Source organism: Anolis sagrei, chromosome 6 (assembly GCF_037176765.1).
Source record: "Anolis sagrei isolate rAnoSag1 chromosome 6, rAnoSag1.mat, whole genome shotgun sequence".
Lineage (NCBI taxonomy): Eukaryota > Metazoa > Chordata > Lepidosauria > Squamata > Dactyloidae > Anolis > Anolis sagrei.
The window spans coordinates 39,048,595-39,065,854 of record NC_090026.1 but is presented as its reverse complement, the minus strand read 5'-3'; the positions used below and the strand labels follow the sequence as shown (position 1 = coordinate 39,065,854).

At 40.9% G+C, this 17,260-nt stretch overlaps 1 protein-coding gene across 1 annotated transcript; it reads right to left on the bottom strand.

The window, feature by feature from the left end:
- Positions 1 to 2,558: 2,558 nt before the first annotated feature.
- Positions 2,559 to 10,961, bottom strand: LOC132778243 (keratin, type I cuticular Ha4-like). The gene is made up of 7 exons (XM_060781012.2): positions 10,455 to 10,961; positions 8,314 to 8,396; positions 7,310 to 7,466; positions 6,421 to 6,582; positions 6,173 to 6,298; positions 4,345 to 4,565; positions 2,559 to 2,917 (listed from the first exon to the last, which is right to left on the bottom strand). Exons 1-7 carry the CDS (start codon positions 10,959 to 10,961, stop codon positions 2,596 to 2,598), a joined length of 1,578 nt encoding a protein of 525 aa, XP_060636995.2. The 3' UTR covers positions 2,559 to 2,595.
- Between the last annotated feature and the right edge of the window lie 6,299 nt (positions 10,962 to 17,260).

Sequence of the window (17,260 nt, the reverse complement as noted above, 5' to 3'; positions counted from 1 at the left end):
GAGATGGAAAATAAATACCCTGCCCTTTTCTCTCTAAACTGGTCTTTCTAGCTGTTTTGGCTTCATAATTCTCACTTTCAGAATGATTTTTTGTCATTTCGGGACCGACTTGAGAAACTGCAAGTTGCTTCTGGTGTGAGCTCCTGGTGGCATAGTGGGTTAAACCCATGTGTTGGCAGGAATGAAGACCAACAGATTGCAGGTTTGAATCTGGGAAGAGCACGGATGAGCTCCCTCTATCAGCTCCAGCTCCTCATGCAGGGACATGAGAGAAGCCTCCCACAAGGATGGTAACACATCAAAACATCCAGGCGTCCCCTGGGCAACATGCTTGCAGATGGCCAATTCTCTCACACCAGAAGCAACTTGCAGTTTCAGAATGATAACAAGGTGATAAAAATTATAGTGGTTTTATTTTCTATTTTTTTATATCAAACTACATTGATAATTATTGAGGACCTGGTCACACCCTTGCTACTCCATTCACCAATTTTTTTTTATTATGCCTTGAATGTTGGGCACATTGCAAAAGGTTTGGAATGAGATGACCTATTTAAATTGCATAACACACATTCCCCTTTTTCCGAAGACAAAAAGACATTCATTTTGTTTTAGTTGGTCCCTCATCTTAGTTTGAGAAAGTGCTTTCCTCTGGCAGCAGGTGGCACCAAAACCTAAGGCGATTCTTTACTATCAGCAGTGGAGTCATGGAAATCAATTCAAAGAGTAAATAATGACATGATGAGTCTACACCAGGAGTCCTCAAACTTTTTAAACAGAGGGCCAGGTCACAGTCCCTCGAACTGTTGGAGGGCTGGATAATAATTTGGAAAGAAATGAATGAATTCCTATGCACACTGCACATATCTTATTTGTAGTGCAAAAAACACTTTAAAACAATACAATAAGTAAAGAACAATTTTAACAAATATAAACTTAATAGTATTTCAATGGGAAGTGTGGGCCTGCTTTTGGCTGAAGAGATAGGATTGTTGTTGTGTGCTTTCAAGTCATTTCAGACTTAGGTTGACCCTGAGCGAGGGCCGTATCTGGCCCTCGGGCCTTAGTTTAAGGACCCCTGGTCTACACAAACAGGAGATACTGGACCCACTCTGAAATCATTGCTGATTGTCCCTGTGATGTACTTAAACTTCTAGTGAATATCATAGTTTTTTTCCTTCGTATTTGGAGGGACTTGAGAAACTGCAAGTCGCTTCTGTTGTGAGAGAATTGGCTGTCTGCAAGGACGTTGCCCAGGGACACCCAGATGTCTGATGCTTTACCATCCTTGTGTTATGATTCTCTCATGTCCCCGCATGGGGAGCTGGAGCTGATAGTGGGAGCTCAACCTGCTTTCCCTAGATTCGAACCACTGATCAGTAATCCTGCCAGCACAAGGGTTTAACCCATTGTGCCACTGGGGTTTAAATTCACTTTCCCCCTGCTTTGGGCAGAGTTGGGGGATAGCTTGCTGGAAACTCTGGAGTATCCTAGAAACTCTGGAGTATCCTAGCTGGATCAAATATGATTCAGATGTCTCCTTTGTCCAGATGGACACCACACTTTACCTTTTCCTTCAGCTGACTTATGCAAGGATGGGGTGGCTCCATTCTATTTCCAGGGCATTGAGGGTGATCCTCTCTGTCTTTCATTAGCAGAAGTGCCTGTGATGGCCAGGAACTTGGAGAGACATAATTGGCTGGTTTGTAGTGGTTCGGCGACATGGAGGGTGAAGGAATGATCCAGCAAGGCTGATACAATCTCAGTCTGGCTGAACTGTGTGAATGCCAATGCAATGCCATATCTGGTTCAGCTAAATGTGACTGATCCCAAATTCTCTTGCTAGTGTAAACTTCACCACAAATTCAGAGACATAACCTCTGCTGATGTCAGCACAGGGTGCCTACAATAGTCAGAAGTAGTGACAGGGGCCCAATCCTTCCCGTTTACACTGCACTGACAAGTGCAGGGGAAAGGGCATGGCAACTGTAAGAAGACTATTCTATTTCTCTGTCCACCCTCTGCCCAAAGTGTGGGGCTGCTCTAAAACTTTGCCCAAATTCCCAACTTTCCTTAGCATAGGCTTAAATTGGTTGACCTGGTTTACCCTTTGGTTAAGGACCAGAAGTTCCTGAATGTTGTGTAGACATTCTGGATTGTCATCTGTGCCACTACAGTTATTTTGGCTAATGTAGAGAAGCTCTTGTTTTCTCCTTTACTTAAGCTAAGTACTGTTTGGGGCCTTGGACATCATCTGCTGGCTCTCATCTCTTCATCCTAATCAGTTTATGCAAGGGAAACATATTTTATATGCCATATTTTCACTATGGCGGAATGTAAACATTTATTAAGAATTAACTGGGTAATTAATATCCATACATTCCACAAAACATGAAAATGGCAGCGAAAGGAACACTACTACACCACCAGAGCTGCCTTGTCACCAGAACATGCTTAATTTGACCATGGCTCCTAAACCCAGAATACAAGGTTAGTAACTTGTTTCTCTCTTTCTGCCTTTTCCACTCTCTTCACATTCCAATCTCAGTCTAATCCTTTCTGTCTTTCATTTATGTGCCCATGGGGGCTGAGATTTCACATGCGGCAGATCTTGGTGTTGATTCGTGGGCCAGGTGGGCTTGGACCACAGGGTTGAGGGCAGACTGGGCCACGTGGGCCACATGGGCCTCGTGGGCCACAGGGAGGGGGTGCACATGGTGGAGGGCCACAAGTGGCAAAAACTGGACCACTGGGGTTGGCAAAGGATTGGGTTAGTTTGGGTCCACCCATGGGTCCAGGTGGCTTGCAGTCTGGAGGACAGGTTGGAACACAGATTGGCTCTGGCATGCAGACCTGCCGGCAAACGGTTGGACGGACGGTGGTCGAACATTCAGGCTCACAAGGACGATCGGGAATCCTGAATAAAAATAAAGAAGTTTTTAAAGTTGAGGGCATAGTGTCCCTTGAAGTAAGGAACAGCACAGCTCTAATACATGGACATAGTGATTCACAATATGCCTCTTTTACAAGCAAAAATCCTCTTTTGCAACTGGGTCTTGATGAACTAACATAGCAGTCTGCCAACAGAATTGCTCTGCTCACAGAGCTTGCAGACAAAAGAGCCAAAGGGGGGCAGAAAAGAGAAGGATGACTTAAATTCCACCAGCTGAGACATTACTATGATGTTAGTACAAAGAAGACAGAGAAAAGGGTAATCTAACAAAATGTCCAACTTCCTTAAACATAAAGGATTTTGAATTTATTATGTTTTAGATGACTTAGTGTCATTTGACCTTTGCTCATATGAGTAAATTAGTATAAGTACATTTGATTGTTTTTAAAAGTAAGGTAAAGGTAAAGGTTTCCCCTGACATTAAGTCTAGTTGTGTCCGACTCTGGTGGGTGGTGCTCATTTCAATTTCTAAACTGAAGGTGTCATTGTTCAAAGACACCTCCAAGGTCATGTGGCCAGCATGACTGCATGGAGTGCCATTACCTTCCTGCAGAAGCAGTACCTATTGATCTACTCACACTTGCATGTTTTCAAACTGCTAGGTTGGCATAAGCTGGGCCTAACAGTGGGAGCTCACCCTGCTCCCCAGATTTGAGCCTCCAACCTTTCAGTCAGTAAGTTCAGCAGGTCAGCGGTTTAACCCACTGCACCACGAGGAGGCTCATTTTAAAAGTATGTAAGCAAATGTCGTGATGCTAAAGACAAGGATTCCAAGTGATCTACCAGCTCTCAAAACAATCTTCTGCGGCTTGCTCTTGCTATTCCTTGGAGTAACTCTGAATACTTCAGTCCTATGTACACTTACCTGGCTGGAAGAGATATGCTCTAACTGTACATTAGGGACAGTTGCAATGATCTAGGTGCCCAGGTGCAATTTGACTACAACTCTCAGAATCTCCAGCCAACATGTCTGATTATCATTGATGTTGGGAGTTAAAGCCCAACAACTAACATTGGAATGACTACATCCTACTAATAGAGTATGTGCACTTACATAATACCACAGTTTGTTTTATCTCCATGGGGGATACATCCTCAACCAGACTGTACTTCCCTGAAACCAATGATATGACCGAATACCATTGAATTACCTGATGTCCAGTCCTTGCATATCATTGAGTTGCATTGTAGGATACCTAGAGATTCCTAGGACCCTATCATATTGATGCCTCTCCGCTGTTTTGTTTTGTTGACCATCTTTCCGTGAGTGTGGTTAAGTGAAACTACGGGTGTACATTCTAAGGGTTATTTTTAAAGGGGCGGAGGTGTTACTATACTATACATTTTCAATTGGCTGTGTCATGCAAGTATTTATGAGTTTGCCTACGTACTTGCAGTCTTCCCCTTCCAACATATTACGGTAGGCAGAAATTTCGCAGTCCAGTCGGGCTTTTTCATCAAGAAGTGCCTTGTAATCACAGTTCTGGCGCTCAATGTCACTACGGATTTCAGTGAGCTGGGCCTCTACATTGCTGATCAGGCACTGGAGCTGGGCTAACTGGGTGCAGTAGCGGGATTCTGTTTCTTGCAGGGTGTTCTCCAGTGCACTTTTCTAAGAGAAGGAGAAGACAACACATTTGTCATGGAGAGAAGTTCTGCTATTCACACAGATGGCAAGATTATTATTAAGGACAATAGTGGAAGATTTCCCTTTTGGGTTGGCTTGCTTAATGGAAATTCTAAATAGTAGTGGTTATCCAAATTGCAAGTCTGGCCAGGATGGGCCTCAAGATACTGATGGATTGTAAATCTCATCCACAGTAGCCAAAATGGTTGTTGTTGTTGCTGCTGCTATTATTTTATTCCCATTCCTGGATTTATACTCCATCTTTTCTCATAATTACTCAAGGGGTGGGGGTGGGGCAAAAAAGAATCCATCTATGGCCGTGGTTCTCAACCTGTGGATCCGCAGATGTTTTGACCTTCAACTCCCAAGAATCCCAACAGCTGGTAACTGGCTGGGATTTCTGGGATTTGTAGGCCAAAACACCTGGAGAACCACAGGTTGAGAACCACTTATCTATGGTAACATTCGTTAAACATGTGTAGGAAGGACCAAGGAGCAATAAGTTGCAATCCACACACACCCTTTCTCCCTCTGTAATTTGTCTCCAGATATATAAAATGCAAAAATAGCAGGGTTTCTTTCCTCCACGGGATGTTTAATTGTGTGTCTAATCTCATACACCATAGCTATTTAGGAAATTAACATAGTTGTGAAACATACCAAGTCCTCTGATTATCTGCAGCTAGATAATCAGTTAAACCGAATCTGCCAGTTTTACTCTCTCCCACATTCATTTCCCCCCCAAAACATCTAGTGCTCTGTTTATGAATAAGTTTTCAAAGTTGACAAGGTCTCATTAAAAGCAAATTAAATGTAACTCTACAGGAGTCAACTCAAATTTTCAGTCTGGCAGTCCTACCTGATTTCATACCTCCCAAGTAGTTGAGTGTGTTCTTCTCAGTCTTAAATGGCTAATACTTCACTAAGCCTTTGTGATGGGTGTGTTTGACTATTCCACCATGTTTGGGAGCACTTTGACTTCAGCTGTTTTTTTCAACTTATACAGATCTTCTTTAAGAGTTACTAGACAAGGAAAGCTCATCACTTTGAAAACAGTTTGAAAAAAAATTTCTACAGGCCAAATCAAAGGTTAAGGCGAAGAGCCTGATAATTCCTGAAAAAGTGATATTATTATTAAAAACACTTGAGAGTCACTATTGGCCATTTGGGGCCAAACAATTGTTTCCCCTCACTCTAATGTGAATTGTACACTTGTGATTTGGAGTGGCAATGGGGGGAAGTAGCAAACTATGGTCCTGCAGAGGACCACTGTGACGCCATAACAGATTGTTTGAGAAGCATGCCCCGATTCAAGGATAAATATAGTCTGCAATGTGAATGAGATTTGGAGTTTTTGGGTTGTTGTAGGTTTTTTCGGACTGTATGGCCATGGTCTAGAGGCATTCTCTCCTGACGTTTCGCCTGCATATATGGAAAGCATCCTCAGAGGTAGTGAGGTGGAGTTTTTTCTTCGGGCACTCTTTGGAAGAGCTGTTCAGAAGCAAGATATCCTAAGACAGTATAAACACATACGCTTTCACATCTTGATATCTCAGCCAGTGCAGTGCTGGGCTGTCTATAATTATACTTACCATGCTCTGCTGAGCTTGTAGTTCAATCTCAAGGGTCTGAACACAACGCCTAGTCTCAATTATCTCTGTCTGGCAACACTGCAGCTGCTCACCACTTGAGATCACCTCCTTGTTTAGCTCTTCCATCTGGTGGCAGAAAAGTAAAAAAAAATGGTAGGAAATGAACAGGTTGCATTATTCTGCCATGAAAGTTTATTGTCGAGCAAGCTATGTGTTTTGGTAGTGTTTGACCTCCAAGAAGAACTCACCTGTGCACAGTACCAATCTTCCACTTCCCGGCGATTCTTTTCAAGGTCAGCCTCATATTGGCATCGCATCTCATCCAGAACCTTATTGAGGTTACAAGATGGGGCCGCATCCACTTCCACATTGATTCGGTCACCCAGTTGAGAACGAAGGGCAGAGGACTCCTAGAGAAAGAGGGCAAAGAAGCAAACAAGGCGAGTTTATTTGGGAATGTCTATAGCCACAAACAATATCAACAATCAAAAGCCAAATGCTTCTGAATATGCTTTCATCTCTTCACAGATGGCACTGAAATTCATTTCAGACTTGGAAACTGGCAAAACATTTATTTGTGGGGTTTCCATGGATGGTGCTTGCGTCAGGCCCAGGGTCTGATAGCCATGGATAGGAATACCTTAGATGACAGTAACATTCCAGGCAAAAGAAATGGAATGTCTGGCCCTTGGATCTATCCTGGAACTGTTCAATGTTTTTGCAATCTATAGGACTACAGCTCTCATTACTCTGCATTTCCAGTGGACAAACTGCTGGAAGTCAAGGGAACAGTTTGTTGTCTAAGGCATCTGAAAGACATCAAGTTGTGGTAGGCAAACCTAGATTGTTAGAATGTATCTGCAAGGAATTAGTGGATAGGTGACACCTTTGGAGAAGGATGATCTAAAGCAGGCTTGCACAGCCTTTCAGTGTTTGGGCTTCCAACTTTCAGAAGCTCTAGCCAGCTGCTCCAATGGCCAGAAATTCTGAAAGCTGAATTACAAAACATTTGGAGGGCTGCAGGTAGTGGATGCCTGGCCTAAAAGAACCTCAATATCAGCTCCCTGACTCTGTATCTCTGCACTCAGTTTTCAGTATATGTTCTGACCTTGGTAAAAAGTTATGTGTTGACTATACCTCCTCATGATTTTTCTTCAGACACATCATTTCCTCAGTCAAGGACTCCAATTGGGCTTCCAGGTCAGCCCTGCACAAGGTGAGGTTATCCAGAACTTTACGGAGGCCACTGCTATCACACTCATCCCGCTGGCGCAAACTCAGTTCATAGTCATATCTTCAAAGGGATGAAAGACAGTTCATTATACCATGGTTGGGAGGGTAAGATTTCTAGACCAGTAACACTGAGCATAAACCCAAGTTCAGAGTGGGTGGTTGAGAACAGCTTTTGCTGGTGAGCCAAGAGTATTGCTGAATAGATGTCAAAGCTTTATAGGAATCCTCTCCTTTTACTACATTTATCAGAAAACTATGACTCAGTTATGCTCTCTCTTTGTTTTCACTAACAGACACGATCTGTTTCATGGCACTATCATGAAGTGGAATGAGATGAAGAGATTTTTCTTGTTACTTATTTCAATCTTTGTTTTGTTCTGTGAGAAATGTAACACAATGGTATGGTTGCTGATGACACGATAAATAAATAAATAAATTTCAATCTTTACAGATAAGAAGGAGCACAGATCACTCCTATTATAATGTGGGTATGTAACATGTTTCGGTATACAGAGGTACTTTGTATACTCTTTAATTGTTGTAACTCTTTGTATACTCTTTGTGTGAATTTGTGCATGCAATTCCATGTGGAATTCTAATTATTGTATAATTTTATGAGCCATCTCCTTTTGTGAAAAGTGATGCAAGCTCCCCCCCCCCCTCAAACACCTCAAATTTCAAACATGATTGTGATTACTAACACAAACACTAGCATTTCTCAGAATTCTCTAATTTTTGGAAACGTTGGTTGACTAGAAGCGAGTACTAACAGCATTTTTGGCCTCTGCTGCCATGACATTCCTGTTGGTGAAATCCTGTTCTCTAACCAAGAACCACAAAGGAGTGCTTTACAAGCTGAAAGTGCCTGAAGAACAAAAAAGCATGATGTATTAAACAAACTCTCTTACTTAGTACAGTAGTCATCAGAAGCCATTTTCAGGTTGTCAATATCCAGACACAGTTTTGCATTGTCAGCCTTGGTACTGCAAATCTGAAAAAACCAACAAAATATCATTAAAAAATTAACCTTTATTGTGGATATAATTTGAGCAGAGACAGAAAAAAACTAAATGTTGTAAATCAGATATCTGATGGAACATTTAGGATGAATTCACATGCAATGTGATCTCTAGAAGCACATTCAGACTTCTTGTTGAGATGTACCATCTTCTCTCCACGTGTAATAATCTATGCTTAGTACAGATTAGTTAGAATTGGTGATGTGACTTACCAGTGCCTTGCCTACTTGCTCAGATAAATTCTTCAACATCTAAAAGTAGCTTTTCTGTGTCCTCAGAGTAGTTCTTAAAATTTATTTTTTTGATTATTTATTCAAGTGGCAAACTTCACCACAAACATTAACATGAATAAGTATTTTAAAAGTTAAAGCAAAGAAATCAGCCAAACCCTGGATGGCCTGCATGAAATATGGGAAGATGTGCAAACTCAAGAGGCAAAACAGCTCTTTAATGGCACTGTTTGTTCTTTTTATAGCAAGGGAAAGTCAGAAGTGGACTCAGCTTAGAAAAGAAGAATGTAGTATGCCTCAAATGTATAAAACTTTACAGCAAGATGCTGCAGAAAAATAAAACATACCCTTGATTGTTACATTCAAATAGCCATTGAAAAGGATGCAAAGTAATTTTCCCTGCCATGTGTCATCAGCTGCTACATAACCAAATGAAAGAATAAAAACTATTCTTGATGCTAAATTACCTACCCTACCCATTTTTACAGTATGATTAGAAATGACAATGCAAAAGTTATTTTTTTAAAAAAAGATTATAAAGCTGCCTTGGATTTAGCTGTGAAAGAAACTTGGGATAAAATAATAAATTCAATAAAACACAATGGAAATTGCTACCCAGCCCAACAAGTAATGGTACCTTACACGAAGCCAAAAGAAGACAAAATCCAGATAAGCACACAATACAATTTAAGCACTACCCCTTTCTCTATATTTCATGTCTCTGACTATAGACCAGTGGTTCCCAAACTTTTTTTTGATCAGAGAACATTTTGACCAGGAAACAGTTTGACCAGGGACCACTCTCCAACATTAGGACCAAAAGTATTGTGAATCAGTTTTTGGTCAGAGACAGGGAAGGAGTGGCAGACAGCACAAAAAGAACAGAAATAAAATAAAATAAAATAAAATAAAATAAAATAAAATAAAATAAAATAAAATAAAATAAAATAAAATAAAATAAAATAAAATAAAATAAAATAAAATAAAATAAAATAAAATAAAATAAAGAGGAAAGAGGAAAGAGGAAAGAGGAAAGAGGAAAGAGGAAAGAGGAAAGAGGCTCCCGGATCAGATTTTCATCCTCATGGCCCACTGGTGGTCTGCAGCCCACAGGTTAAGAACCAATCCTGTAGACAGACTGACCTTGCAGAATGATTATTTGACCATTATGGTAATTAAAATTACTATATTATTTATATATCAGAAGATATGAATCCATTGTGAAACCTTGAAAAACTCAATTAAATGACAATCTAAAAAAAAAATCCTTTCATCTTGTCTATATACAAACCCTCCTTCTCTTCTCCTCATCTGGTCAAATAACAAAAGACTAAAGTTTCCCATGTTTGCATTGGACATGCAGATGATGGAGAAGATTACATATGAATACTGAGTTACGGTATATTGGATCTGACTAAACATCTAGTCTACCATCTTCTACCTTCAATTGTCAGACAGATATATGTGGGAAGCTCACAGAACAAGTGTGATTTTAGTAGCACCTCCATATCCATCTTCCCTACAACTAAATATTCCTCTGAAATACATGACATAAAACTGAAATGACTATTAGCTATTGATAATCTTGCCCTCCATGATTTCTCCCTGGCCCTTAATCTACCTTTAAAACCATCTAAGCTGGTGCATATCACCATGTCTCATCCACCAGTTTAAATGTGGTATACATCCAGTTGCTCTTTTCACACTATTCATCTTTAGTGGATGATTCTGTGTGCTGGTATCTTGGTGAGAGATGGAGCAGAGTCTCTTACCCTCCTCTAATCACAACCCATGGATTACCTGTTGCTGAAGCTCATCAATGGTGCAGTAGAATGGCTTGAAATCAGTGCACACGTAAGCATTCTCACGGTCATACCATTCTTGGATCTTGGCTTCCAGCTCGGCATTCTCCTGCTCCAGGCAGCGCACTCTTTCCAGGTAGTTACCCAAACGGTTATTCAGGAACTCCATGGTTTCTTTTTCATTGCAGTTGAGGATCCCTTCTTCGGGGCCCCTAGGGAAGCATTGCAGAGGGCGAGCAGAGGGTGGGATGCATGGTGGTGGGACACAGGTGGAACCCATGCTAGGTGGAGGAAAGCATGTAGAAGGCATAAACCCCCCACTTCTGCAGCTGTTTGGAAGTGATGGGGTAGGCTGACCCGGAGAAGGCAAGCAAATACTAGAGCGGCGAGGAAGCATGTTTCCGGGTCGACAGGTGGCAGAGGCAGCACTATTGGGTCTGCAGACAGTGCTAACCCTGCAAGGGCCCTTGAGAGACCCACAAGTGTGAGTAGAGGGAGCAGCCATAGCGGAAAGGAAAAGCTGGATTGCAGAAGAAGCTAGAAAAGCAGAGGCACCCAGGTTTGGACAGTGACCTCCTTCCTGGAGCTTTTTTATACCAGGAATGTTGGGTGTTAGCTCATTTACAAGGCTTGATTCTTGTGACACTTCACCTGTGTGCTTGTCATTAGCCTATTCATTGCTCTCTTAGAAAGCATTTCGTAGCTTATAAAATGCCTTTTTTGTTTCACACATTGCTTTCAAGGTCAGGACTCTTCTTAATGGCTGCCCACAGAGTATACATTTTATGGGAGAACATCAAAGGAAGCTGTCATCTTCAAACATCATGTTTCAGTAGCTGGGTGTGGGTCACTTGAGCAACATTATGGGCTTGATGCTTTCCAGTGGAGATGAACCCTTCCCCTCTCCCTCATTCCCTCTCATTGCCCTATTTTAACCATTCAAAATGCAAGAGATGCCAAATGAGCTATATTTCTCATTATTGTTTTCCATGTGAAAAGGATGAATGGGACAGGTTGCTGCTTCCCTATGTGCTCCAGTTTCAATTTAGTTCATTAGAAAGGGGGGGGGGCACAACATTCTTCTGGCCGAGTAGTTCTGTGAGTTATAATCCCCCCCACAAAAAAATGTTTGTTTACATTCTAGTACAGGTTAGGAGGCCCTAGAATCAAATTTTGTTTTGGCCACTGTAGAGAAAGAATGAGCATATCTCTTCTCCTTCAGCTTCAGATATTGTGGACGGATTCAGTTTGCATGAGGATGTACCTGATTGCTATGTTTGAGTAAAATGACTTTTTTTTCTCTTAGTGTTTTGCTGCATCAGTGCTTCTGGTGATAGTCAACCTTTAACCTTCTTGGAATTGTAGCTTGGGTACCTCTGAAGTACAAACAGTACCTTTAGTAGTTCCTTACCTGGCTTTTACCCATCTGTGTATTTAATTCTAGGATATTTTTGTCCTCTGCAGCTTTCTCTCGGGACTAACACATTTTTCTGACTTAGAAACAGCACATGTACTCCCACCGACCCAAGTACTATAACATCATCAAGTTCCCTTGTCTCCAACTTGTAATGCTTTTTGTAACACCGTATGGTAATACGAGGCAAAATATATTTTCTTTCCTTTCACCTAGCAGGGAAAATAAAGTGAGAACAAATTAAATAACTTACTGTTACCTGTCCTTTTTTTTTGCTTCTGCCCCCTCCCCAACCTCCTGGCATGTCATTTCTATTCACCAGGAGGACTGCCAGAGCAGTTTAAGTTAAAAAAAAGTAAGTTAAAAAAGTAAGTTAAAAAAAAATAAGGCTAGTTTGGAGGGGGGCTTTTGGGAGAGGAAGTGGGTGCCATCTTGCACTTTTGGGCTCCAGGAGCCCAAAAGTGCGAGATGGCTGTGGGAACTGACCCCCTACCCTCAGGGGTACCCAGTAGTCAGTCCCCACAGACCTAATATCCCATTAGACCCGGGCCTTTCAGGAAGGTCCGGGTTTAGTAAGTTATTTAATAAATTTGGAATAACTGTGGTTATTCTGAATTAATTTGCTTTTACTGGAGATGTTTTTTGGATGCCTGCAGTAAAACCCCTACAGGCCCCATATTTTGGGGCCTGTCTGGAAGGGCCCTCAGGGTAGTTGCTCTGTCCTACCACCACCCATGCATGTAGCTTCAGCCCCCCCCCCCCCCGAAATTCTCATGATGGTCCATGAGAAGGCCTTACTGGTGCATTATTCTCAATATATCCCATATGCATGGGGGTATTGGGGTAACAATACAAAATGTTTGCTAGGGTAGACCCTCTTTCACTCAGACTCACCCCCCCCCCCCCCCCCGAATCAAAATCCTGGCTACGGGCCTGCCACCAGCAAAAGGTTTGCAAAGTATGCCAGGGTCTGCAGTGATAAGTCTCCCTTGATTATACTAAGTGCTTTCCAATTATCTAAGGATTTATCTTCCCTGCTGAATTAATGCAATTTGATACCATTTTAACTGCCATAGCTCAATAATATGGAATCCTGGGGTTTATAGTTTGGTGAGGTACCAGCACTCTTCGATACAATTCCCATGATTCTTCAGCTGTTAAAGTAGTGTCAAACTGCATTAATTCTACAATTAATGTATAATTAGATTTCTCACATAGACTTTGCTTTCAAATTGCTTTTAATTGACTTCTTCTATACCCCATGCAGTGTATCATGCTTTTATCACAGCTAAGTAAATCTATTTTTAGTTATTCTCCTTTCCCAGTATTATTATTAGAGAACACATATGTTGGATCATAGGACAGGTAGAACATTTGTTCTCCCTTTCTTCAGTAAAATAATTTTCCCTTCATCACCAAATTAAGATAACACCATCTTTCTCTCTCTCCTTTGTATGTTTGTGTGTGTGTGTGTCCATATGTATGTAATTTGGATAGCATACTACTGAAATAAAGATGTTTACCACTACCCCTAGGAAGAAATCCAAAGTCAGCAAATCTTCCAATAAAAGATGCAGATCGCGTATAGCAGTGCAGTGGGAGGTAATAAGATTAAAGTAAAATTCAGAATGACAGCATGAAAGTGAAATTTGATTGAAATACTTCTTAGGAACTCAAGATTATAACCGAGAATAGCAGATCAAGCAGGGCTGAGAAGCATCAGAATGGAAATCAATGCAAGGCAGCAAAATTCAGCACTTTAGTATGCAATACAGGTTTACAGTCCATTTGCAACAAGAATGAGAAGAATATACAATACAATCTTTCTAACCCAGCACTTTTTAAATATGATGGATGGCAGCCTCCATCATCACCAGTCAATGTCCATGCTGACCAGGGCTGGATTTTGTGTCAAAACATATTTGGAGGGTGATGAGCTGGGGAAGACTGGTGTAATGAATAAAATATTAATTAATTTATCTTCTGGTTTTCTCTGAAATAACCAATCAGTAGTTTTGAATGATAGGTCATCTGATACATCTGTTAAAATGGAGATGCAATTTTTCTAATGTTGTTCTTAGTCTTCCAAGTGCTGCTCAATCAAATCCCCATTTGAACTGCAACAAGCAGAATAAAAGATGCAACGCAACTACTTTTCCAACCTCATCAAAAGTGATATGTACTAAACTGGGCTTCTATATCTTAATTCCATCATAAGCACTTCTATAGGCTAGTTATTTATTAGCAACAAGGGATAAAGAGATGTGCATGGGTTGAAATACATTTTCCCTGTTGATATTTTTCTCATGCTATAACAAATCTGGATGTAGACTGGCAAGGCAGGAGAAGTAAGATGATGAAGTGAAGCTTATAAAACTGTTGTCACTTTATATAAACCCATGGGAGTCATCCCAGGATGAATTTAGGCATATGCCCCGGTTTTCCCAGTTCGGTGGTCACCTGTGAGTCAGGAGTCACAGGGTCAGCAGTTATTGTACACTACGGATATAATTCTTCACATAGGCTGCATCTGCACTAACTATTTAATGTAGTTCAAAGCTAGCTTCAAACTGTAACAATCAAAAAACAAACATCCACAAAAAGGACACAAAAGAAAGTTCCTAATGTGCTCTATGATTTGTGTAATCACCATCCGGGCCTCAAACTAGTTCCAAAATTTCCTATGCAATCATCTGCACAATGAAACTAGTTTCTTCAATATCACTTTGAAACTGCATGAAATGGTCAGTGCAGATGGGGCCTAAGTTTCCTCTCAATAGTTTCCAATAATGTTCCCACTGCGGGAAAGTGGGGACACAATCAAGTAGTTTCCCAGCAGTGTTTTCCATTAGGAGAAAGTCTTCAAAAACTATCAAGTTTTCAAATGCTTTTTGTGGTTTGCAACTTATTATGAGAAAATTTTCACATGGTTGTTTTGCATGGAAAACAGCATTTCCACATAGGAAACAGCATTTTTTGCATAGAAAATAACATCTCAACGCAAGAATCATAATTCCCATGCAGATAGTGATTTCTGCACAGAAAAAGATGTAATTGGGGATTTTGTGCAAAATGTATACATTCATTAGCAATATTAGTTCATTAGAATTGACATCAGTTTATTCATTCAGCTTTAGCTTTTGCAGTCCGAAAAAAGAATGGATTATAGCTCTCAGAATCCTCTAGCGAGTATGCTACCTGTTATCATAGTTACAGGGGGTGGTAGGATTTGAAAACAAGCTTTTCCAAGTTCTGGTCTTCTGCACAAGAACTGCCATGATAGGTGTGTTCCCAAATTCCTGTCTCTAGTCCTGTTTTACTACATCCCAGATCAGGACTGTCCTAGTGCAGTTCTATCTACAGATAAGTTATTTCATTTGCTTTTGCTTGTCACAAATTACTCACTGGCTAAAGTCTGGGACCAGAGTAAAGAGAGGGGTCCAGGAAGATATTGCATTTATTTTATTAATTATATTGTATATTACTTGTACACTGCTCTGAGTCCCCTTCAGGGTGAGAAGGGTGGCATATAAATGTCATAAATAAATAAACAAGACACATCCTTCTGCACCCTTCTTGCCAGTTCCACAACACTCCTTTGCTCAGTACAGCTGCTTGTTTTTTAAGGTGAGATTTAGGGGAGGCAACTGAGAAAAAGAGCATAAACGATTATGTATTGTCGAAGGCTTTCATGGCCGGAATCACTGGGTTGTTGTAGGTTTTTCCGGGCTATATGGCCATGTTCTGGAGGCAATTTTTCTCATGACGTTTCACCTGCATCTATGGCAAGCATCCTCAGAGGTAGTGAGGTCTGTTGGAAGTAGGAAAAAATGGGTTTATATATCTGTGGAATGACCAGGGTGAGACAAAGGACTTTTGTCTGCTGGGGCTAGGTGTGAATGTTTCAGCTGATCACCTTCATTAGCATTCAATAGCTTGGAAGTGCCTGAGGGGAATCTTTTGTTGAGAGTGATTTTATGTGCCTGTTTGTTTCCCCTCTGTTGTTTTGCTGTTGTAATTTTTGAGTTTTTTAATACTGGTAGCCAGATTTTGTTCATTTTCATGGTTTCTTCCTTTCTGTTGAAATTGTCCACATGCTTGTGGATTTCAATGGCTTCTCTGTGTAGTCTGACATGGTGGTTGTGAGAGTGGTCCAGCACTTCTGTGTTCTCATATAATATGCTGTGTCCAGGTTGGTTCATCAGGTGCTCTGCTATGGCTGATTTCTCTGGTTGGAATAGTTTGCAGTGCCTTTCATGTTCCTTGATGCGTGTCTGGGCGCTGCGTCTGAGGATGCTTGCCATAGATGCAGGCGAAACATCAGGAGAAAAATTGCCTCCAGAACATGGCCATATAGACCGGAAAAACCTACAACAACCCATAAACGATTATGTTTTGTTGTTGTTTATTTATTCAGTCGCTTCCGACTCTTTGTGACCTCATGGACCAGCCTATGCCAGAGTTCCCTGTTGACAGTGGCCACCCTCGGCTCCTTCAAAGTCAAGCCAGTCACATCAAGGATACCATCCATTATGGTGTAGGGACATATTCCATACTGGATCTTGGCAATCTAAATCCAACAGCTGGTAAGTGGCTGGATGAATACAAAGAAGGGATGAAAAGAACATCACTCTCATACATTTCCTAATGAAATGAGTCCATCAGTATATTTGGTGATAAGCTGCCCAAAATCTTGCATTTTATGAAAGCCTTAATACTGAAAGATGTCTTTAAACCCAGTGAATATAATGAGTTTGTTGGCATGTCATTGGTTTCATTCATCTTAAAAGTAACTTTCCAAGCCCTGAAAGGTCCTGTTGCTTTCTTGAGAGGGATCAGTGAAGGATTCCCAAAGAGGGGAAATGATGTAATAGGGCTACCCAGGGTGGTTGAAGTCTTCTCCACCTTTTCTCTTTATGACTTGACAAATTGTAGCCACTCATTGCATAGGATCCCAATCATGTTTTTATGGTGTGTGACAATTTTATGTCTTCATGGCCAGTGAAGAAATAAATCCATTCTGTTTTTCATGAGATTTTACATGAGATTTTAAATAAGTCATTCAAGGAACTGGGAGATAGCTCATTTAAAATTTAGACCAAAATTCACCATCATGCTGACATTTAAGCCATGATCTCCCAATGACTATGGCTAAGCCAGACATCTATGTAGAATTCACCTGAGTCCTCAGGAAATATATTTTTATTTTGGAAAGGGCCATGACAAGCATTCTTTATGTAACTTTTTAAAAAAAGATAACCAAAACTCAACATTCCCAAAGACTAATTGATTATACCAGTATTTATTTCCCACCTTTCTCCTGAGGTGGGATATTGGAAGAACATATTGCTCTTAACATGTTGGAACTCCCCTGTCATTTCTCTCTTCCT